The sequence below is a fragment of the Lepus europaeus genome, chromosome 5 (assembly GCF_033115175.1).
Source record: "Lepus europaeus isolate LE1 chromosome 5, mLepTim1.pri, whole genome shotgun sequence".
Lineage (NCBI taxonomy): Eukaryota > Metazoa > Chordata > Mammalia > Lagomorpha > Leporidae > Lepus > Lepus europaeus.
This window is the reverse complement of record NC_084831.1, coordinates 61,992,475-62,017,477: the sequence shown is the minus strand read 5'-3', so window position 1 is coordinate 62,017,477 and position 25,003 is coordinate 61,992,475. Positions and strand designations below refer to the sequence as shown.

Below are 25,003 nucleotides of genomic sequence, written 5' to 3'. Positions count from 1 at the left end.
GATGGAGGACCTCTTTCTCTTTCTCTCTGCCTTTGCCTCTCTGTAGCTCTGCATTTCAAATAAATAAATAAATATTTAAAAAAAAAACTCTTATTGCAGAGCATATTGAAAAAATTTTTAAAAAACAATGTTGAAATTAAAGGTTTCTCATAAGTTTACTTCTAGATAACCAGCCTTTTTTCTCATGTATATTCACATTCATATTGAAAACAGAGTTTATATATTTTCCTATAATTAATGGTTAGATTTAAGTAAGCACAGACTTTTGAAAATTTTCTGGGGCAGGCATTCGATCTAGCAGTTAGGACACCTCTATCTGATGCTGGAGTGTCTGGGTTTGATACCTGCCTGCTGCTTTTGACTCTAGTTCAATGCACTCATGTGAGAGACCTGAATTGAGTTGTTGGGTTTGATTTTAGTTCCAGGAGCAAGCATTTGGAAAATGAATCAGCAGATGAGGAGATATTCTCTCTCTCTTTCTCAGGAAAAACAAAATTAAAGAAAAGGAAAAGAAATTCCCTAAAAACAAGACTATTAATGCCTACATAAAATGGTCATGTGGATAGACCATAATATTTTCCTTCTTTTTAAAAAAGATTTATTTATTTATTTGAAAACAGAGTTACACGGGGCCAGGGAGGAGAGAAAGAGAGAGGTCTTCCATCTGCTGGCTCACTCCCCAAATGGCCTGAACGGCCAGGGCTGGGCCAGGCTGAAGCCAAGAGCCAGAAGTTTCTTCTGGGTCTCCCAGGTGGGTGCAGGGGCCCAAGCACTTGGACCATCTTCCTCTGCTTTCCCAGGCATGTTAGGAGGGAGCAGGATCAGAAGTAGAGCAGCGGGGACTTGAACCAGCGCCCACATGAGACGCCAGCACCACATGCGGTGGTTTTACCCGCTGCACCACAGTAATGTCCAGGTAGCCAATGTAAGGCCGCCACAAAACACATCAAACACCAGAGTAAGGGAAAGAGTTTTTTGGGGGAAACCTAACATACTGGAAGGAAGGGGCAAAGACAGAAAAGAGGGAGAAGAAGAGTGTAGGAGAGAGAGACAGAGACAGAGGTCAGGAGACAGAAAAACAGAGAGCCACGTGTACAAGAACAGGTCATTTTAAAATTTTGCCGGGGGCAGGCAGGGAAATAGGAACAGCAAATCCCATTAGGATGGGGTTGGGGCTGACACCGGTGGTTGGGCCATGTGACCACCTGGCTTCTAGCAGTGGCAGCTGGGGCTAGAGCCTAGGATGGTGTCAGGGTGTAGACTGCGCCATAGATAAAACTGTGCCATTTTACTAACATTCCCCCCTTTTGCTCTTTATAAAGCAGGAGTTGTATGGGACATTAGGAGTTTTTTGGGACATTAGTCCCAAAAATCCAGGAGGGGTAGAGGGATGATGATTTGTCTTTAGAGCTACTTCCTGCTGACATGGGGTGAGGAGACACTATTCGCTGGCAGACTATAATATTTTTAACAATTTTCTATATGGATGTGTGATTTCATTTTTTCCACATTGTAAATGATAAATATACTTGTCCATAAATCCTAGTGTGACCTTATGAGAATATGAGGCGTTTCTAGAAATAAACTGCAAAGGCCATTGTTGTAAATATTTTCAAAGCTTTTAAAGCATACAGCCCTGCACAAAATTCATAACATTCTGTATCCCCACTAGTATTGTGAAGTTATCTCATCCTCATGTTCCAGCAACAATTTGCCCTATCTTAGAACACCATACCCTTCATTGTCATTGTCATTGTTGAATTTGCATTATATTCTTTATTTGTGAAGAATGCCAGCTCTCCTGTGTTCACTGGCCATTGGTAGTCTTTATTCTGAATTGCTTGTGCATATCATTCACCCATTTCTCCTTAAATCTGTCTTTATGTTCATTTCTAAGAATTCTTTGTATTTCAAATATATACTCTATTTTCCATAAAGTGAAAACTTTTCTCAGATAATTTCTTTACCTTAATTTGTTCTGATATTAATTTATCTTAGAAGTATTTTAGGTCATCATATCCATCTATCCATTTATGATATTTTCTTTTGTTTCCAAGGCTATAAAGATATTTCCCAATCTAAGACCAAACTTCATTTGTCTTTTCTTCCAGATAATTTCCACAGGATTGTTTAAATTAATCATAATATTACTATGATTTATTTGATTACTAAAGTCATGTAAAGATCTAATTTTCCTTTATTTTTTGCAGAAAGTTTCATTCATTAATAGTCTCCTTTACTAAATAATTATGAGGCTTAGTAAATCACTACTGGAAAACTCATTTGCTGATGCTAGTAGAGCACTTTCAAAGTTGAAATAAAATTGTATAATTTTAATTTCTTATTCTTACCTTCCAAAATTGGCAGGAAGAAATTCAAGGAAGGCGTCATTCAGGTAAAGTTGGGTCAGATTTAGAAGCTGTGTGAAGCCATCGGGGAGTCTAAAAAGGAGTTAAAGTTTTAGTCATTGCATCAATGTTGCTATAGAAACAGAACAAAAATATATCTCTAAGGAGAAAAAATAGAAAAGTAATACATTTTTCAGCTCTCCTTTGGTATCACAGTAATGGAAGAATTTATTGAGCATGTTGTTACAGTTTGAAAATTTTGCCTGTTATTAAAATAAATGGCATTCACCCACCTCCACACTGCTCTCCTAAACTGAGATTTATGTCACCGCTGAAGTCAAAACAGCATCTCTTATTGCTGGGCTAAGCTTTTGCATGCCAGTCAAGACATTTTCTATAGAACTCTCAAAGTGTATGGCATGATTTGTAATTTAAAAATTAATGTTTCTTTCTGGATATAGTATTCACATATATTGTCAAGTAAGAATATCTACATATTGAACCATTTCACTCACTCAAGTTTGTATACAAATTGTTACAGTGCTTGACTAAAGCTACCTGACATGGAAGGGGAAGGGAGTACCCTGTCCCCTGAACTGATCATTTCTGTCATGCAGTCTCAACATGCACATACAGGATAATTCAAACTGGCCTAATTCTTGTTTACTAACAATGAGAAAGAACATTGAAAGGATGATTAGACAGAATCAGAAAGGCCACATGAAGCATTAAAAATTGAGAAAATATCATTTAGGGGAATTTAAGAAATTAGATAAAATGATTACTTAAAATATTAATTCTTAATTTAGTAACTTCCCTGGGGGGATTTTCATAGAACACTGAATTTTTTTCCCATAAGTTAATTTGTACTTAAACACTTTAATGCCTTTAGCTGTAGTCCAATACAGACTATGTTCTGTTATAAAATAGGCATCATTTTTGTCTTTTCCTCAGTTGATAACTTATACCCATTCTTGCTTTTACTGCCGAAATTATTTAAAGATCTGCCTATAGTCATTGCTTTTATACTACTCAAGTCATGGCTTTCTGGCATCTACCTCAACTCTGTTACTGCAACAGCACTCACCAAGGACTCCAATGGCCTCTTATAGCACAATTCCCTTAAGTTCATTTCATTGTGGATCCCATACTGCCTAGCAACAGTTGTCATCACCAGCTATTGCTACTTCCTGTCTTCAAGTACAATAGTTTTTCCACTTCTCTTCCCACTGCCGGGACCTTATATATTGAGTTATATATATTGATCTCTACCTTTCTCCCCCTCTCTCTCTCTCCTCTCTAGAGAAGAAAGAGATAGAATGTATGTGCAGCCACAACATAAAGAAAAACGAAATCAGTACTTTTGATCCTCCAGGTGTCTTTCCCTGGTCCCATCTTCCTATTTGCCCACAAATTCCTAAATGATACCTATTATTCAACTTTTTAAAGGGCTTTACTAAAACTATTTAATTCCTTAATGTCAATGGTTGGCAATAATAGCTTGGTTTTCCATTGTGTAGATATTCCACAACATATGCACCATTCTTCTTCTAAATAACACTACAGGGGTTGGTGCTGTGGCATAGAAGGTTAAGCTGCTGCATGCAGTGCTGGCATCCCATATGGGTGCTGGTTCAAGACCTGGCTGCTCCACTGCCAATCCAGCTCTCTGCTATGGCCTGGGAAAGCAGTAAAAGACGGCCTAAGTCCTTGGGCCCCTGCACCCACGTGGGAGACCCGGAAGAAGCTCCAAGCTCCTAGCTCCTGGCACCTGGCTTTGGATTGGCACAGCTCTGGCCATTGTTGCCAATTGGGGAGTGAACCATCGGATGAAAGACCTCTCTCTCTCTCTGCCTCTCCTCTCTCTGTGTAATTCTGCCTTTCAAATAAATTAATTAATTTAAAAAATAACACTATAGTTGCTCCCAGCTTCACGTTTTGTATTACAAACATTGCATCAGTGAATGTTTTTGAACACATATTCTGAAATAAATGTATAAGAGTTCAATTAAATTATATCCCTAGACATAATTTTACTGGCTCATAGGAAATGCAAGTTTAAATTTACTAAACATTGCAAAATTCTGTTGAATGTAGTTTTATCCATTTATAATCAAACCTTCAGTGTATAAGAACTTTTCTTTTCCATGTCCTTCTTAATCTTTGGTTTTGTCAGCCTTTTCTACTTTTGTCAATTTTAGATATAAAATCATAATAATCTTTATTTTCTTGATTAGTTATGAAAATTTTTTCATAAGTTTGCTAGCAGTTTGTCTTCCATCTTCCATGAGATTCCTGTATAATCAGTTCATCCATTTTCCTACTGGCTCTCCACCCACATCCTGCCTTTGTCATTTAGGTGCAGACTGGAACTACTGCTAACAGCTAGCAAATTCTTTAATGGTTTTCTTCAGTAGCTAGAACTTAAACCATTTAAACTCAGAATTGGCCAAAATTCTAGGTAATCAATGTTACTCAGAAGTCCTCAAAGACTAGCAGGAATATAAACACCTTAGTTCCCTCATCCATTGTGTTGATCACTCTGTTTCTTGTGTTTGATACTGTTTCCCAGGGTTTCTGGAGAGATTATGGTCTAATGGCCTAGCTTGATAGAACTGCTTTAAGTACTATTTCCTGAGATTATCTACTAAATATACTACTTGTATTTATTCTTAAACATCTGCTTATGAGCAATGTAATCCATACACAATCAATATTTCTATACTTATATGTAGCAATACTTCCCAGGTTCTCAGGGTTTAATCTTATATTGGTTGTTTTGCTACAAATATCTTGTTCTAATTTGTATTTTCAAGCAGCATTGTTTGGATATGGCTTTCTAGAAGATGTTTCCGTTAAATTTGCTCTTTAGAGAGATAGCAGTCATGGAAGTAGAAAAGACAGAAAAAGGAGGCAGGGAGAGAGTGAGGGTTTTTGCAAGGTGGCGGTAAGGAGATACCCCAGAAAAATAACAAAGACAAGATGAGATTACCACATGTATGAGTAGTGACAGTCGGATTACAGAATATCTGTAGGGGATAGGATTTTGAAGTTCTTGAATTCTCAACTCAAAGGCTTGAATTTGATTCTATAGGGATAAAAACCAGTCTACGGTAGATCATTATTTTTCTGTTTTCTATTATTGTAATAGACTAGAGCTCATACAGTTTTTTAAAAAGATTTATTTATTTATTTGAAAGAGTTAGATAGAGAAGGAGAGGCAGAGAGAGAGAGAGACAGAGAGAGAGAGAGAGAGAGAGAGAGAGAGAGAGAGAAAGTCCTCCATCCATTTATCCATTGGTTCACTCCCCAATTGGCTGCAACGGCCAGAGGTGTGCCGATCTAAAGCCAGGAGCCAGGAGCTTCTGGGTCTCCCACGTGGGTGCAAGGACCCAAGGACCTTCTTCCCATGGGCTATCTTCCACTGCTCTCCCAGGCCGCAGCAGAGAGCTGGATTGGAAGTGGAACAGCCGGGACTTGAATCCGCACCCACATGGGATGCTGGCACTGCAGGCAGCGGCTTTACCCACTATGCCACAACACTGGCCCCGCTCATATAGTTTTATCCATAATGGCATGCAAGCTAAATAGAGTTCTACTGTAATTTAATTATTATCTTACTTTGATATCTTTCAGTTCCTTTAGTTAGTCACAAGGAGAAACTATTTGTGATTTCTAAAAATAACACTATACAAGTAAAAGAAGAGTTGTTAAAACCCTTAATCTGGCAATTTGCATTAAAATCATTTCTACTAATAGTGTAAAAAGACATTACAAACAATTATTCTCTAGTTATAGAGACAATTTGAATTATCTAGCTTCTCTCAGTCTGCCATTCTGTATACATATGCACAGAGAGGTATGGTACTATTTCTTTGTTCAAAAATTCATTTGTTTGTTGCTGCTTCACTGATAATTCTGCCTGGTTTATCATAGAAGTATCTAGATTATAAAAAATACTTTGGAGCCTGGAATTGTGGCACAGTATCTGCTCCACTTCCTACCTAGCTCCCTGATAATGCACCAAGAGAAACAGTAGAAGATGGACCATGTAGTTGGGCGCCTGCCATCCATGTGGGAGACCCCGACGGAGGTCCTGTCTCCTGGCTTGGACCTTGCCCAGCCCTGGTCAATGCGGACATTTGGGGAGGGAACAAGTATATGGAATATGTCTCAGTATCTTCTTCTCTCTGTCACTCTGCCTTTCAAGTAAATAAATAAAATTTTTAAAAAGAATATTTCTTTATGATCCAAGAAATGACCATATGTATTGATTCAAACTGCAAAACTGAACTACCAATAAGAAGTTGATGAAAAAAATCAAAATACAAAGCAAGGTAGTTTTTATAGCCTGGTTATAAACAAAGATGTGTTAAAATTTCATATTAAACCTTTCTTCTTTAAGATGTGTGCAGTTAGGGCCTGCATTGTAGCATACTTCTGATTCAGCTCCCTGCAAATGCACCTGGGAAAGCAACGGAAGATGGCTCAAGTCCTTGGGTCCCTGTTACCCATCTGGGAGACCTACAAGTTCCTGGATCCTGGCTTTGGCCTGGCTGAGCCCTGCTAACAGGGGCCATTTGAGGAGTGATCCAGTGGATGCAAGATCTTTCTCTCCTTCTCTTTCTGTAACTCTGCCTTTCAAATACATACATACATACATGCATAAATCTAAAAAAAGGAGTGACTTAAGGGTATACTTGGTATGTCTTATTGAATAGCGTCTATATATTTTATTTTAATTAACAACAAGAAGAATTTATTGAATGATTATTGAGTAATTAGATTCAAACTTAATAACTTCTTCCTTTCTAATTTTCCTTATAAGATTCTGTTCACAGACATAGTAGAATGCTGATACCAATTATGCCCCATACTAGTAATCAGACATTTCTAATCTTGGACATATGATAAATTATTTAAGAATAAGGAATTTTTAAATTTACTAATAATCTGATACTATACTTTGAAATAACAGGTAAGAAAAATGGATTAGATGTTATTTGAAAAATGTATAGAGTCAGTAAGTGTGCAAAAGAAGATTTTAGTTTTGTTTTTTGCTTTCCTTCTAATTTAATGGCAGAAATTTTCAGTTTCCAATAAGGATAGAGCCCTACTTATCATCATCACTATTTCCAGAGGAATAGATGAGAACTGAGAGGAAAATCTTCCCAGTAAACTGGATGCACTTGATAAGGATGACGATCATGTGTTGTCTTTATTCTCTTCCAAACTATTCAATGAAATTCAATGTTCTATACTAAGGAACTCCCAATAAAATTATTTTACTTTTCTAAAACAACTTATTAGTTTTCCAAATTTGATTGATTTATTAAAGTTTATATGCCTGTTTTTAAAATTTATAGATAAATCTCTCTACCAAATAGTTTCCTCTTACCTAATGCTTAAATTTAGAGATTTAAAGTGATATATTCAAACGATAATAGACAAAGTTTAACACAAGTACCAAACACTCATTTCTTTTTCTTTTTCTTTTTCTTTTTACAGGCAGAGTTAGACAGTGAGAGAGAAATAGACAGAGAGAAAGGTCTTCCTTCCATTGGTTCACCCCCCAAGGGGCCACTACGGCTGGCGCATTGCAGCTGGCGCGCTGTGCCAATCCGAAGCCAGGAGCCAGGTGCTTCCTCCTGGTCTCCCATGCGGATGCAGGGCCCAAGCACTTGGGCCATCCTCCACTACCTTCCCGGGCCATAGCAGAGAGCTGGCCTGGAAGAGGAGCAACTGGGACAGAATTCGGCGCCCCAACCAGGACTAGAACTCAGGGTGCCGGTGCCGCAGGCGGAGGATTAGCCTAGTGAGCCGTGGTGCCGGCCTCCAAGCACTCATTTGGTTTGGCAGTTGAGCACAAAGGATGGAGAAAAATATGGGTTTGAATCACAGTTATTTACATTGTTATTTATGCTATATGACTGTCATATAACTGTGTGATTCAGTTTTCTTATTTATGAATGATAATACCTATACACAATTTTTAGATTTGTTCTAATGGTTAAATGATTACTGGTCCCATGTTAACAATCCATAAATGGAAGCAATTTATACTACTTTTCTTGGCATTGTTTTTATTTTGATCTTTCTATATTAACCTAAAATATTTTATAATGGCTATTTTTCATTATTTGAAATTTAGGCAAATTAAGATGGTTACAGATACCTTTCTATTAACATTTTCTTTTCTAATTTTTGTATTAACAATTTCTAATCTTTGTATTAACAATTTCTTTTCTAATTTTCAAAGTTAAGTGAAACCTATTACTGATATCTGACTTCTAAAAGAATATTTAGGCCAAATGATATTACAAGTTTTATATGCTGTGATTGAGAATTCAATATGAAAGTTTCTGCTCAAATGAGAAAGGCATTTTACATTTAAAATTTGTAATTTAAACATATTAAAATTAGAAAATTAATATAACAATGCAAAAAACAGAAAATTAAAAAGTATTACTTATAATTTCAGTTTCTTTTTTTATTCCGAAATATTTATTGAGCTCATTCTGTATGCCAACATTATGCTGTACAAAAAGATTGAGGTATAACTTCTCCCTTTTTGATTTTTTTTAAAATTTACATTTAAAAATTTTTAAGGTGAACAAATTTACCTATATCATAAATACAAATTTAGCAGCATGGTGATACTTCCCATGCTATTTTCCCTCAGCACACACTCCTACATTTTCTCTTCCTTCCTTTCTGATTATCTCTTGTAATTTTTACAATGGTCTACTTTGTTTATTTTATTCTCATAAGATTTACCATATACTAAGTAATGAATTCAACAAATAGTAAGAAGGAAAAAAAAAAAAAGCTGTTCCTCAACAATAGAAACAAGGGCTGTAAAGAATCATAGAATCTCAAAATGTTAATTTTCCTGATATACATTACATTTCTTTTACTCTATTAGTTACCACAGATTAGGGAAAACACATTATATTTATCTTTTGTGGGCTGGCTTAAGTATAATAGTTCCAGTTGCATCCATTTTGTTGCAAAAGACAAGATTTCATTTTTTTTTTTTTTAAATTACAGCTGACTAGTATTCCATACTATGTATAAACACCACACTTTCTTTATCAAGTCATCAGCTGATGGACATCTGGGTTGATTCCATATCTTAGCTGTTGTGAACTGAGATTCAGAAAACACAGGGTTACAGATAATTCTTTCATATGTTGATTTCATTTCTTTTGGGTAAATTCTCAGAAGTTGGATGGCTGGGTCACATGGTAGATCTACTTTCAGATTTTCGAGGTATCTCTATACTGTCTTACACAAAGGCTTTACTAGTTTACATTCCTACCATCAGAAGATTAGGGTACTTTAAAAAAAGTTTATTTATTTATTTGAAAGTCAGATTTACAGAGAGAAAAGAGAGGCAGAGAGAGAGGTCTTCCATCTAATGGTTCACTCCCCAGTTGGCTTCAACGGCCAGAGCTGCACCAATCTGAAGCTAGGAGCCAGGAGCTTCTTCTGGATCTCCCACATGGGGGAAGGGGCCTAAGGACTTGGGCCATCTTCCACGGCTTTCCCAGGCCATAGCAGAGAGCTGGATTGGAAGTGGAGCAGCCAAGTCTCAATCCAGTGCCCACATGGGATGCTGGCACTTCAGACCAGGGCGTCAACCCACTGTATCACAGTGCTGGCCCTGGGGTACCTTTTTCCCACATCCTCGCCAGCATTTTTTTAAAAAAGATTTATTTATTTATTTAAAAGTCACAGTTACACAGAAAGAGGAGAGGCAGAGAGAAAGAGAGATGTCTTCCATCCGCTGGTTCACTCCCCAATTGGCCGCAACGGCCAGAGCTGTACCAATCCGAAGCCAGTGCCACAGGCAGAGGCTTAGCCTACTGTGCCACAATGCTGGCCCCGCATCTTCACTTTGCTGAGCATTTCCTAGCAGTGCTGAAACTTCTCAGCTTAATGTAATCCCATTTGTTTATTTTGGCTTTGATTGCCTGTGCTTCCTGGGTCATTTCCAAGAAATCGTTGCCAAGGCCAATGTCTTGCAGAGTTCTCCAGTGTTCTCCTCCAGTAATTAGATGGTATTAGGTCATAGCTTTAGATCCTTGAAACATTTTGAGTTGATTTTTGAATAAAGGGTAAGGTAGGGGTCTTGTTTCACACTTCTGCACATGGAAATTCAGATTTCCCAGTAGCACTGTTGAAGAAACTGTTCTTTCTCCAAGGATTGATTTTAGCTCCTTTCTCAGTGATAAGTTGGTTGTAGATGTGTGGATTGATTTTTGGGGTTTGTATTCTGTTCCTTTGGTCTACAATGTCTATTTTTTTGTGTGCCAGTACCAGGCTGTTTTGATTATAACTTCCCTGTGAAATACCTTTTCTTTTTTAAAAGATTTATTTATTTATTTGAAGTCAAAGTTACACAGAGAGAGGAGAGGCAGGGAGAGAGAGAAAGGTCTTCCATACACTGGTTCACTCCCCAATTGGCCATAATAGCTGTAACTGCGTTGATCGAAAGCCAGGAGCCAGGAGCTTCTTCCAAGTCTTCCACGAGAGTATAGGGGCCCAAGGACTTGGGCCATCTTCCACTGCCCTCCCAGGTCATAGCAGAGAGCTGGATTGGAAGTAGAGCAGCCAGGACTTGAACTGGTGTCCATATGGGATGCTGGCACTGCAGGTGACAACTTTACCCACTATGCCATAGCACCAAGTCCTTGTAGAATGTCTTGAAATATGGTATTGTGATGCCTCTGGATCTATTCTTGTGATTAAAGACTGCTTTCACTAGTCGGGATCATCTGTGTTTCCACATGAATTTTAGCATAGTTTTTTCTGGATCTGAGAACAAGGTCATTGGTATTTTGATTGGGATCACACTGAATCTATGAATTGCTTTCTACATAGTTTGGACATTTTGATGACATTAATTCGTCCAATCTATGTACATGAAAGATTTTTCCATTTTTTGTGTCTTTTTCTATTTTGTTCTTTACTATTTTGCAATTTTCATTGTAGAGATCTTTCACCTCCTTGGTTAAACTTATTCCAAGGTATTTAAATTTTTTTGTAGCTAATGTGAATGGGACTCATCTTACAAGTTATTTACTGGCCATGGCATTGTCTGTGTATACAAAGGCTATTTTTTTGAAAAAGATTTTATTTATTTATTTGAGAGATAGAGTTACAGACAGTGAGAGGGAGAAACAGAGAGAAAGGTCTTCCTTCTGTTGGTTCACTCCCCAGTGGCCGCAATGGTTGGAGCTGCGCCGATCTGAAACCAGGAGCCAGGTGTTTCTTCCCAATCTCCCATGTGTGTGCAGGGGTCCACGGACTTGGGCCGTCTTCTACTGCTTTCCCAGGCCACAGCAGAGAGCTGGATTGGAAGAGGAGCAGCTGGGTCTCAGCCGTAGGCTGAGGATTAACCTACTGTGCCACAGTGCTAGCCCCTGGCTATTGATTTTTATGTGTTAATTTTATATCCTGCCACTTTACCAAGCTCTTATATGAGTTCCAACTGTCTCTCATTAGAGTCTTTAAGATCCTTTATATATAGAATCAGGTCATCTGCAGCCAGGGATAATTTGACTTCCTTCTTTCCAATTTGTGTCCCTGTGATTTCTGCATCTGTCTAGTCACTATGGCTATAGCTTTCAAGATATATTAGATAGAAACTGCAAAACTGGGCATCGATGTATGGTTCCAGATTTTAGTGGAAATGTTACCAATTTTTCCCATTGTTGGCTGTGAGTTTGTCATAGATTGCTTTGATTGTATTGAGGAATGTTCCTTCTATACCCAAACTGCTTAAGGTTTTCATCATGAAAAGATGTGGTATTTTACCAAATGCTTAATTTACTGATAATATTTAAGATAATATCAAATATCTTAATTTACTGAGGTAATCATATGGTTTTTATTTTTCAATTTGTTAATGTGGTGCATGTATCATGTTTGTTGATTTGAGAATGTTGAACCATCCCTATATACCAGGGATAAATTTCACTTGGTCCTCGTGAATGATCTTTCTGATGTGTTGTTGGATTTAATTAGCTAGTAATATCCTGAGGATTTTTGCATCTATGTTCATCAAGGACATTGGTCTATTGTTGTCTGTCTTTATTATATCTTTTTCTGGTTTTGGGATTAAGGTGATGCTGGCCTCAGAGAAGAAGTTTGGGAGTATTCCCTACATTTCAGTTGTTTTGAATAATTTGAGAAGTATTGGAGTTAGTTCATCTTTAAAAGCCTTAAAATTCAGCAGTGAAGCCATCTGGTCTGGGTTTTTCTCTTCTTTTTTTTTTTTAAATTTTATACAAGTTATACAAGTTTCATGCATTTCATATACACAGATTTAGAAACATTGTGAGACTTCCCACTCTACCCTCCCTCACGCCCACACTCCAAATTTTATTCCTCCTCCTTCTCCCATTAGCATACTATATTTTTAAAAAGATCCAATTGTCAGATTACTTAATGATCATAAAGTTAACCCTAAACTAAGTAAAAAATTTCACTAAATAGTATGAAGAAAAAAAAAAAAAAACTGCTCCTCAACATAAGAGACAAGGGCTAGAAACAATCATCCAATCTCAAAATGTCCACTTCACTCCAATACATTACATTTTAGGTACTTTATTAGTTACCTTGAGTCATGGAAAACATATGGTATATGTTTATGTATATGTGTTTTTGGGATTGGCTTATTTCTCTAAGCATCTTTTCCGGTTGCATCCATTTAGTTGCAAAAGAGGATTTCATTTTTTGTTACAGTTGAGTTGTACTCCATAGTGTATATAATTTATCTAGTTAACAGTTGATGGACATCTGGGTTGATTCAATATATTTATTATTATAAGTTGAGCTTCAAAGATCATGGAGTAAGGTAGCTTTTTCATATACTGATTTTATTTCTTTTGGGTAAATTATCAGGAGTGGAATGGCTGGGCATATTTCTATACTGTTTTCCTTAATGGCCGTACCAGTTTACATTCCCAAAACAGTGGACTAGGGTACCATTTTCCCCACATCCTTACCAGCATTTGTTGTTTATTGATTTCTGTATGAGAGCTATTCTAACTGGAGTGAGGTAAAACCACATTGTGGGTTTGATTTGTATTTCCCTGATGACTAGTGATCCAAAGCATTTTCTCAACTGCCTGTTGTACAACTGAATTTCCTCTCTTGAAAAATGTATGTTCAAGTCCTTTGCCCATTTCTTAACTGGATTGTTTATTTTGTTATTGTTGAATTTCTTGAGCTCTTTATAGATTCTGCATATTAACCCTTTATCAGTTGTGTAATTTGCAAATATTTTCTCTCATTCTATCGGTTGCCTCTTCACTTTGCTAAGTGATGCTTCTGCACTGCAGAAGTTTCTCAGCTTGATGTATTTCCGTTTGTCAATTTTGGCTTTGACTGCTTGTGGTTCTGGGGTCTTTTCCAAAAATTCTTTGCCTAGGCCAATGTCTTGTCGAGTTTTCCCACTGTTTTCTAGTAATTTCAGCATATCAGGTTGTAGATTTAGGTATTTGATCCATTTTGAGTGGATTTTTGTGTAAGGTGTAAGGTAGGGTTCTAGCTTCATACTTCTGAATGCAGAGATAAAGAGTTTTCCCAGCACCATTTGTAGAAGAGACTGTCCTTGGTCTAGGGATTGATTTTAGCTCCTTTGTCAAAGGTAAGTTGGTATTAAATGCATGTATTGATTTCTGGAGTTTCCATTCTGTTCCATTGGTCTATACAACTGTTTTTGTGCCAGTATCAGGCTGTTTTGATTAAAACTGCCCTGTAGTATGTCTTGAAATCTGGTATTGTGATGCCTCCCACTTTGTTTTTGTTGTACAAGATTGCTTAAACTATTCAGGACCTCTTGTGTTTCCATATGACTTTTAGTATCATTTTTCCAATCTGAGAAGAATATTATTAGTATTTTCATTGGGATCACATTGACTCTGTAAATTGATTTTGGAAGTATGGACATTTTGATGATATTGTTTCTTCCAATCCATGAACATGGAAAATTTTTCCATTTTTAATGTCTTTTTCTATTTCTTAATGTTTTGTAATTTTCATCGTAGCAATCTTTGACATCCTTGGTAAATTTATTCCAAAGTATTTGATTCTTTTTGGCGCTATTATGAATGGGTTTGATCTTAGATGTTCTTTCTCAGCCATGACATTATCTAGGTATAGAAAGGCTATTGACTTTTGTGTGTTAATTTTATACCCTGCCACTTTACCAAATACTTTTATGAGTTCCAATAGTCTCTCATTGGAGTCTTTTTGGATCTCATATATATAGAATCATGTAATCTCCAAATATGGATATTTTGACTTCCTCCTTCTCAATTTGTGTCACTTCAATTAGTTTTCTTGCCTAATGGCTCTGGCTAAAACTTCCAGGACAATATTAAATAGCAAAGGTAAGAGTGGAATCCTTGTCTGGCTCTGGATCTTAGAGGAATACTTCCAGTTTTTCCAATTCAGTAGGATGCTTGCCATGAGATTGTTATAACTGCTTTGATTTCATTAGGAATGTTCATTCTATATCCAATTTGTGTAAGATTTTCATGAAAGGATGTTGTATTTTATCAACTGCTTTTTCTGCATCTATTGAGATAACCAAATGGTTTATGTTCTTCAGTTTGTTAAAGTGATTTATCACATTGATTGATTTGCAAATGTTGAATCATCTCTGTACACCAGGGATAAATCCTACTTAATCCAGGTGAACGATCTTTCTGATGTGTTGTTGGATTCAATAACCTAATATTTTTTAAGGATTTTTGCATCTATGTTCATCATTGAGGGAGGGATATTGGTCTATCATTCTTTTTCTCTGTTGTATCTCTTTCTAGTTTAGGAATTAAGGTGATGCAGGTTTCAAAGAAGGAGTTTGGGAGAATTCTTTCTATTTGAATTGTTTTTGAAAAGCTGGAGAGGAATTAAAATTAGTTCTTCTTTAAATGTATGGTAGAATTCAGCAGTGAAGCCATCCATTCCTGGGCTTTTCTTTGTTGGGATGGTTTTCATTACTGATTCAATCTCCATCTTGGTTATTGGTTTGTTTAGGTTTTTTATGTCTTCACGAGTCAATTAAGGTAGATTTTATGTTTCCAAGAATCTATCCATTTCTTTTAGGCTTTCCAATTTGTTGGCATAATGCTGCTTGTAGTAATTCCTCTGATTTTACTGATTTGGGTCTTCATCCTCCCCCCTTTTTTTTTGTTAGTTGGACCAATGGTCTATCAATTTTGTTGATTTTTTTTTTCCAAAAAAGGGCTCTTTATTTCACTGATCTTTTATATCATTTTTGGTTTGAATTTTGCTTATTTTTCCTCTAATTGCAGTTATTTCTTTCCTCCTAATAATTTTTGGTTTGTTTTGTTGTTTTCCTAGGTCCTTAAAATGCAGTGATAGCTCATTTATTTGATGCTTTTCAATCTTGATATAAGCACTAATTGCTATAAATTTCCCTCTTAACACTGTTTTTCCTGTATCTCATGAATTTTGATATGTTGGACTGTCATCTTCATTTGCTTCCAGGAATTTTTTAATTTCCCTTTTGATTTCCTCTTTCACGCACTGTTTATTCAGGAACATGTTGCTAGTATTGATGGGACTCTTTTAACAATTTTTGTGATAAATCTATTTTTCTGATATTAGGATGATTATACCTGCTTGTTTTTGCATTCTATTAGTACAGAATATTTTTTTCCATCTTTCCATTTTCAGTCTACATGTATCTATGTTGCTGAGGTGTTTTTATTGTAGGCAGCAAATAGATGGGTCTTATTTTTTAATCCATTGAGTCTGTATCATTTAATTGGAGAATTTAGGCCATTTAAATTCAACGTTCCTATTGATAAGCAATGTCTTGGCCCTGCCACTTTCCATAAATATTCCTATTGCTTACTCTGCATTTTCTTTGTACTTTTTCCAGAAGTGTGGGTGATCCTGTGCCTGGCTAGGAGAATGCCTGCCTAGCCCATGCAGGAGGTTTAGAGGATATGGCACACCAAGTCTTCTGGGAAAGATCCTGGTAGGGAGCTCAGCACACTGATATCCCCACATATGCCCTGGCTACTGTCAGGCGGCAGGGACCCCAGGCATATTCCCTCCCCCCACTTCCTATTGAAGGGCCTTGTAATTATCAACTAGGTAAATAGCTCCCAGGTGTGGCCCAGACCCATAAAGGCTACATATAAGGCTATGTAGGCTATGTAACTTTCAAACTGATTGGAGAAGCATAGAGATGCCAGTATCTGCTTTATCCTATAGAATTAGTGTTGCTACTCTGAGCTAGCTACTCCCCTTTGCCTGATCCATACAAGCTTGTGCCTGATTGTTAATAAACAGACATGTTCACTGAAACTTGTCCCTGGTGCTTCTTGTCAAAGAACGCTGTTATCCTATCATCCCGACAGTGTGGGCATTGCAGGACGAGTCCACACAGGAGATTTTCTGCCTTCACATTCTTTCATGATGATGGGTATCTTCCAGTGTTTATATTTTTAAGATTTATTTATTTATTTGAAAATCAAAGTTACACAGAGAGAGGAGAGGCAGAGAGAGAAGTCTTCATTCCAATGGTTCACTCTCCAATTGGCTGCAATGGCCAGAGCTGCACTGATCTGAAGCCAGGAGCCAGGAGCTTCTTCTGGGTCTCCCACATGGTGCTGGGGTTCAAGGACTTGAGCCATCTTCTACTGTTTTCCCAGGCCATAGCAGAGAGCTGGATCAGAAGTGGAGCAGCCGAGTCTTGAACTGGAAACCATATGGGATGCTGGTGCTTCAGGCCAGAGTGTTAACCTGCCGCACCACAGCATGGACCCCTCTCGTGTTTCTGTGTGTAGCACATCCTTAAGCATCATTTGTAAGGCTGTACAGGTGGTGACAAATTCTTTCAATTTCTGTTTGTTATAGAAGGCCTTTATTTCACCTTCATTCATAAATGAAAGCTTTGCAAGGTACAGTATTCTGGGTTGACAGTTATTTTAAGACTTGAGCTATATCTAGTTCCTTAACACAATCACAATGGTCATTTCACAGATTTCTTTCTAATTTCCAATAAATTATATTATTTTTTATAATTTATCATCAGTTCTCCCTCTTTTTTATAATTATGTTATAATTTTACTGTACAGAATGACTACTTAATATATAATTCAAACTAGAACATTTTGAGAGTTAAAAGTGTGCTAGTTAAAAGTGTGTTCTATATTCTATATTCTATATTGGGCTGGGTGTTTAGCCTAGCAATTAAATTGCTGGTTAAGATTTTTATGTCCTGCATCAGGTACCTGGATTCCATACCTGGATCTGGATCCTGTCTCGAGCTTCCCCCAATGTGGACCCTGGAAAGCAGTGGTAATGGCTCAAGTAACTGGATTCTTACTACAAATATGGGAGACCTAGGTGGAGTTCCTTGTTTCCAACTTAAGCCCCTCCACTCCTTCTGTTGTGTGCAGCTGTGGAGTGAAATAGTGGATGGGAGCTGTCTGTCATATGGTAGCTCTCTGTTTCCTCCTACTCTGTCTTCTTGACTCCCTAAAAAGCATTTAAATATGCTACATTAAGAAGTTAAACATCAGATGATTCAGGTAAATAGAGGCCTATTATCATTCTATGTATAACCTTCATATCTACCCAGAATACAATACTTTATTACTAATTTACTCATAATTAAAAAGAATATTTTAATATTTTCAAATTGTATCTTTTACATTATTTCAAATTAAAAATGCTTCCTCAGATACAGTGAATCATAATGAAATGAACCCAGGAACTTAATTACTGGCTTTAGGCATTCATGCCTGCAAAAAATATATAATAACCATATGTATCTACATAATGAGATTGCTGTGGAAATTAAAATGTAATAATTTATCTAAAAGCCGAAGACATGGTAGTAGGTTCTCAGTAAATGCTGGCCCTTATTTTTCTCATTGAGCAGTTATGTTCAGTTTTATTGTGATAACTTTTACCAGTGATTTAGTTAAGGTATTCAAGTGATATTAAAGGTCACATTCAGAGGCAAAGCTACAACAATAACCCTCAAAACTGGAATTTTAATGTTCTAGGATTTTCACGGCTTAAAACTGTAGATTTCTTAGGCCAGTGACAGCAACAGAAAATCAGTGCTACCCAAACATGGTTTTTTGAAAAAGATCAATCAAATTGATATATCTCTAGTATATTAATCAAGCAAAAAAAAATAAATTTGAGAACTTTTATGAAGTATACAAATTCTTGAAAAGCAAAAACCATAAATCACTAAAGATAACTCAGGTAGAAGTATGCAGTTTGAATAACATTGCTACCAAAGAAATTCAATTTGTAATGAAAAAATTCCCCAAACAGAAACTCCAGGATCTGATGACTGTACAGATTCTTCCAATATTTAAGGAAGAAATAATACAAATTCTGTACAAGCTCATATAAAATAGAAGAAAACATTTCTGAACTCATTGTTTGAAGTCAGTTTTATTCTGATGCCAAAACCATGGAAATTGCAAGAAAAGAAACTTTAGACTAAACGCCTAGCTAAAAATGCCTCATGAATTTATATGCGAAATATTCCTAACAATATTAGCAAATCAGAGCCATGAGTATATAAAAAACAGCAGAACGTCATGATGAAGTAGGGTATACTCCTGGAATGCAAAATTGGATGACATTCAAAACTCAATCGATATTATTCAACACATGATGAGACTGAAGAAGGAAAACCATAAGGTCATTTCAAAAGACACTAAAAAAAAAAAAAAAAAAAAAAAAACAAAACCAAAACTTTGACAACATTCAACATGCATTGATAATAAACACTGTCAGCAAACATACGTCAGACCCTTCATGATCCTTAACTTCCTGATGCTCATGCCCTTGTATTACATTCTCCCTTTGATTTCTGATTTGATCTATTACTAATAGAATGTGGTAAATATGATGGCAGGACAACTCCACAGCAATATGACATTATATTATTTCTTCTTGCTAGGAGCCTCACTCTCACTCAGCTGCTGGCATTGAAGAAGCAAGCTTAGTTATGCTGTGAATAGGCTGTGAACCGCCTTACAGAGATTACATGCCCTTTAGGTCCCCAAGAGTAGCCTCTTCCTGACAGCCAGGAAAATGGTAGGACTCAGCTTTTTAACTACAAGGCAACAAATGCTACTAATAACCTTAGTGAGCCTGAAAGTTGATCTTTCTCTAGTTGCGTCTCTGGGGAATATGACTTGAGTTTTACCTTGAATTTATGTGTCCTAGGGAAATACTGAAGCAGGACACCCAGCTTAGGCCTACCCACATTCCTTACCCACAGAAATTGAGAGACAATTAAGATGTGTTGTTTTAAACTGCTAAATTTGCTGTAACTTGTTAGATAGTATTAGAAAACTAACACAGATTTTAGTACTTGGAATTGGTGGTCAACTATGAAATTTCCTAAAAGTGTGGAGTGGCTTTAGAGCCAAGCATTGGTCAGATTGTAAATGTTAATATGTGATAGATAAAGCCTACATTTCCTCCAAAAGATTGTAAATGGACACCTAAACTTTGATAGCCCTCTGATGCCTGCTGAAAAGGAATTGAGTGGTAGATTATTGGAAATGTCCTTAATGTATATTTGCAAAAAAAGGTAAGGAAAAATCACTGATAAAGTGAAAGTCTGAATGCGTTCTTCCCAAGACTGAGAAAGAGGCAATGAAGCTACTTTCACCTCTTTATTTCAATGTGTAAAAGAAGTCTCACCAGACAATAGGTAAGGAATATAAATAAATAAATTGAAAATAAGTGGCATATAGATAAAAAATGATGAACCAAAGTTACATTCACAGGTGACATGACAGCCCACATGGAAAAAATGTCTTTTCTCTCCAATCTATAAAAAAGTCTCCTAGAACTAATAAGGGTGTTTAGTAAAAGTGTAGAAAATAAAATAAATATATAAAAGTCAATAATATTTGTAATGTCAATAATAAATAATGTAAAGCCGGCACCGTGGCTCAACAGGCTAATCCTCCGTCTAGCGGCGCTGGCACACCGGGTTCTAGTCCTGGTCGGGGTGCTGGATTCTGTCCCGGTTGCCCCTCTTCCAGGCCAGCTCTCTGCTATGGCCCGGGAGTGCAGTGGAGGACGGCCCAAGTGCTTGGGCCCTGCACCCCATGGGAGACCAGGAGAAGCACCTGGCTCCTGCCATTGGATCAGCGCAGTGCGCCGGCAGCAGCGCGCCGGCAGTGGCGGCCATTGGAGGGTGAACCAACGGCAAAAAGGAAGACCTTTCGCTCTCTCACTGTCCACTCTGCCTCTCAAAAAAATAAATAAATAAAAATAAAAATAAAAAAATAATAAATAATGTAAACAGCTAAAAAATCACTTGTAATATATAAAACATGAAATAATTAGAATAAAATCAATAAAACTTGTAGAATACTTAAATACTGAAATTTATGACACATTGATAAAAGAAATTTTAAAGACTGAAGTCTGGAAATACAACATGTTTGTGATAAGAATACTCAATATTTTTAAAAAAGTGAATTGTGACCAAATTGATCCAAAAATTCAATACAATTCCTATCAAAATTCCAGCAGACTTTTACGTTTTTCTAGAAATTGGTAAGTTGATTGTAAAATTAACATAGAAAAGTCAATGTAATAGGATAGTCCAAATAATTTTGATATAGAAGACTGAAGTTGAAAGGCTTGTATTACCTGACTTCATGACTTACTATAAAGCTATGTTAATCAAGACAGTATGGAATTGGTGTCAGGAGAGGCATAACATAATGTAAAATCTAGAAAAAGACGCAAATGCATATGATCAATTGATTTACAACAAAAGAACCCAACAATTCTATGAAAAAAGGATACATTTAAAAAAAGTGATATTGGATCAATGGGGTATCTATACAAAAAGAAACAGCCTATGATGCTTAAACTTTGCACATATATAAAAATCAACTTAAAATGAATCACAGGCTTTAGGTGTAAACCCTAAACTATAAAAGTTCCAGAAGGTGGATGGGTAAAACTATCGTGATCATGAATTTGGAAAGGCTCTCTTGGAGCAACGCAAACAATAAAAATATTACTAGATAGTATTTCATTAAAACTGAAAATTTCTCTTTTAGAGGGTTTCTTATGAAAATGAAGAGATTGGAGACATAGAGTAGCCTTTTTTTTTTTAAGAAAATACTTGCTAAAATACTTTTATCCATAATATATAATTTATAATGAAAAGATAAATCAATAAAAATAGACAATAAATCAGAATTACCAGAGGAAAATAATACAGATTTTAAAATAAATACATAGCTCTCTCTGTCCTCTCTCTCTCCGTAACTCTGACTTTCAAATCAATAGAAGCTTAAAAAAATACATGGCAAGATGATAGACATTAAAAATGTTAAAATGATTGGTTATCAAATTATTGATTATTAAATTATTGGTTATTAAGTGTTGAATGTTAAATGGTCTGAATGTTAAATGGTCAAAATAGAAAAAATAAAACTGATATTAGCAAATTCTGACAAAGATGAGAAACAATTGAAATTCTAATTTATTGCTGCTACGAATGACAATTGAATACCTAATTTGGAAAATAGTTTGAAAATTCTTATGCACATACTATACTATCCAGAAAAATATTCATAATTGTTTAATCCTAAGTGTTTACACAATAGAAATAAAAGCATGCTTATACAAACACCTTAAATAATTTGTATCAGCCTTGTTCATAGAAGTTGAAATAGTAAACAACTCAAATATCTATCAGCTGATAAGTAGTTAAACAAATAATGTTATCCATGCTATGGCATTCTACCCAGTAAAAAATGGTAATGAAGTACCAATTATTGAAACAACATGGAAAAATATAAAGTTATTATACTTTGTATGACACACACAAAAGTATGACATATTATATTATATTCAGGAAAGACAAAACTATGTGGATAGTAACAGATCAATGAATAGTTGAGCTAAAATAATTATGTTAAGGCAAATAGTCTATAGCATCACTATGGTGATGGTTACATGACTACATATTTATTAAAGTAACATGAACCATACATCTAAATGAGTGAATTCTGCTGCATCTACATTATGTATTTTAAATGTGACTTTAAAATTAAGGTATTATTTAAATTGACTTTCTATTAATTTTTGTGAATTCCAAGACTGATGTTTATAGTGTTAATCTTTTTTTATTAAATAGGTCTTTTTACTTTTAAAAATATAAAAACATGAAAGACTTGAATGACATAATAAAACTACAGATTTTAAGCTTCTTGAAGATTTATTTAACATCTGGTTTTCACTACAAGATCTACCATGATTCATAAGTACGATGAACAAATGGAATTAAATAATTACAAAAAAAATCCAATTTATCAACTGTCCTGGGTAATACGACCAAAATCAAGGAATATTTTCCAGCTAGAAGAGGTTAGTAACAGCTTTTTCATTGATACATTGAGAAAATTACATTTGATCTATGTGATGGAATAGCTTTTCAGCATTTTGTCTTTGCTTTGGATTTTCCCCTTGATAGTTCACTTTTAAGGTAGAAAAACTGCAACTTTCAAACACGTTTTACTACTTGATGTTGCACACTTTCTATTTTATAAAGGCCTCAAATTATTTTATAAACCAATTACTGTATAGATCTCCATCTAAATGTATTTTTACTTCATTCCCTCATCTAACCCTGTTTCCATGTGCCACAGAGAACCTTCCTCAATATTCTCTCCCCAACTATACCAACATAAATTTTTCCATCAATTTCTCTTTGACAAACTTCTTCATAACTTCTGAAAATACCATTTTACATCACTTTTCATAAATTTCAGCTAATTTCAACCTCCCCAACTTCATGTGGACAAAGGTCTGAAGGACTTTTCTCAAATTCTACCATCAGCTTTACATAATTAAAATGCCATCTTATGATGAAACCTGTTATCTGCATTCTATTGCCATTGATTTTTTTCAAACTCTTCCAAATACTGCTACTGCTGTCGGCAGCCTCTGAAGAGCTTTTTACTTCCATTGTTAATAACTTATTCAATGAATTCACTTTATGGTTTCTTCACATAGTAGATTCCACTGCTTTCTGACACTACAACATACAACACGGTCACATGCTGTCTCATTTTTCCATGCCATTTTTAGATTAGGGGATCTTAAATCACACACACACACACACACACACACCCTTCTAATCAGCTCCTCTTTATTGTTCATGTATTTCACGTTGCTATCTTCTCAATATTATCTCTCGCTCTTGTGACAATCTCTGGTACCTAAGCACTCTGTATTTCAGTTATACTTAACTTATTCAGACTACACAATCAGCTATTTTCATTTTACCTTTATCAATTTTTTAAACCTTTACACTATTTTGAATTTCCTTTATGCTAATTTCCCACCACCACCATAATTAATAACTATCCTCTTAGTTTTGACTCTCATCTATGAAATAGTTTCTGAGAGCTATGGAAAATGATGACATAATTTGCTTTACAGTAATGCCATCTTATGTCAAATGGACCTTCATTTTTTCTCAGCAACACTTTTATTTATTTTTTTCAAACTCTTGATTTGGTTATTTCTTTCCCACCATTCTATTGAATGCTGCATCAATGCTACATTTAAGTTTCAATTATTATGTGAGTTTTATTAATCTTAGTGCATTACTAGCCTATGGAAACATAAATATAAGTAAAAATCATTTATACTCACTTAGATATAGGATTGACACTGGCTTCAATAATTGTTAAACACTTACAGCACTTTATATTTTCTGGAAATTCTTGTACACCTAAAATGTGAAAAAAACCCAAAAGTACATGAAAATATTCCAGAAAACATTCTCTAAAGTTCTATAAGATTAATTAAAACTGTGAGTCAGTATACAGCATAAACAATATTTACAATAATCTTTAAGTAGGGAAAAATTTATTGTCCTATAGTATATACTTTTTTCCTATTAAAAGTGAATGTTAAATAATATGATAGCAATAGTAGAAAATAGGAAATAAAATTGAGGACAAGTGTATTTTGTATAAGATTTATTTTGGATCTTTACTAACCTAAAAAGCAAAATCATATTACATTATTTAGGTTTATAGTACTACTATTGGATGAAGGGAGACTCAGCAGATATAAATGTACAAAAAGATAAAAGATCGATATATTTGAATACATGTTTGTAAAGAATGCTTATGTACACATCACAAAATGATACATATTCCCAAATTAATATGGGACTTAACGGGTTTTTTTGGTAATTTTTCCTTGTTGGCTACATGGTATAGATCTGCCTCTGCCTGAAAATATGAAGGCATAAATAGCCCTGCCTTGGGTATTTCCTGGAGTCTCTGAGATAGGTGTCCTGGATAATTGTCCTTAGAGAATTGCTCATATGTTGTCAAAGCTGTACTACTCGCTATGTGACACCAAAATATATTTTTCTATGAAACTTAAAATCAGTAAGCCACATTCCTAATCCATAAATGTGAGGATCAGAAGAACAAAAAATATATGAGGAGATACTTAATTGATTGGTATAAACAAATCAATATAGCAGGCCCTACAAAAGTTAGAAGACAGCTCTGTGAAACTGTCACTATATGCCTGCAGTGCTATCTTTTTCTCAATTTTTGGAACTACTA

General features: G+C 35.6%; 1 protein-coding gene across 1 annotated transcript in view; it reads right to left on the bottom strand.

The window, feature by feature from the left end:
* Nucleotides 1-25,003, bottom strand: part of LRRC7 (leucine rich repeat containing 7) — a 594,815-nt gene that overhangs the window by 297,305 nt on the left and 272,507 nt on the right. Inside the window, exons 5-6 of the mRNA XM_062193395.1 lie at nt 24,072-24,150; nt 2,352-2,441 (exon numbers count right to left, since the gene is read on the bottom strand). Of these exons, the coding sequence (XP_062049379.1) occupies nt 2,352-2,441; nt 24,072-24,150 (169 nt within the window). The remainder of the gene's footprint in view (nt 1-2,351; nt 2,442-24,071; nt 24,151-25,003) is intronic.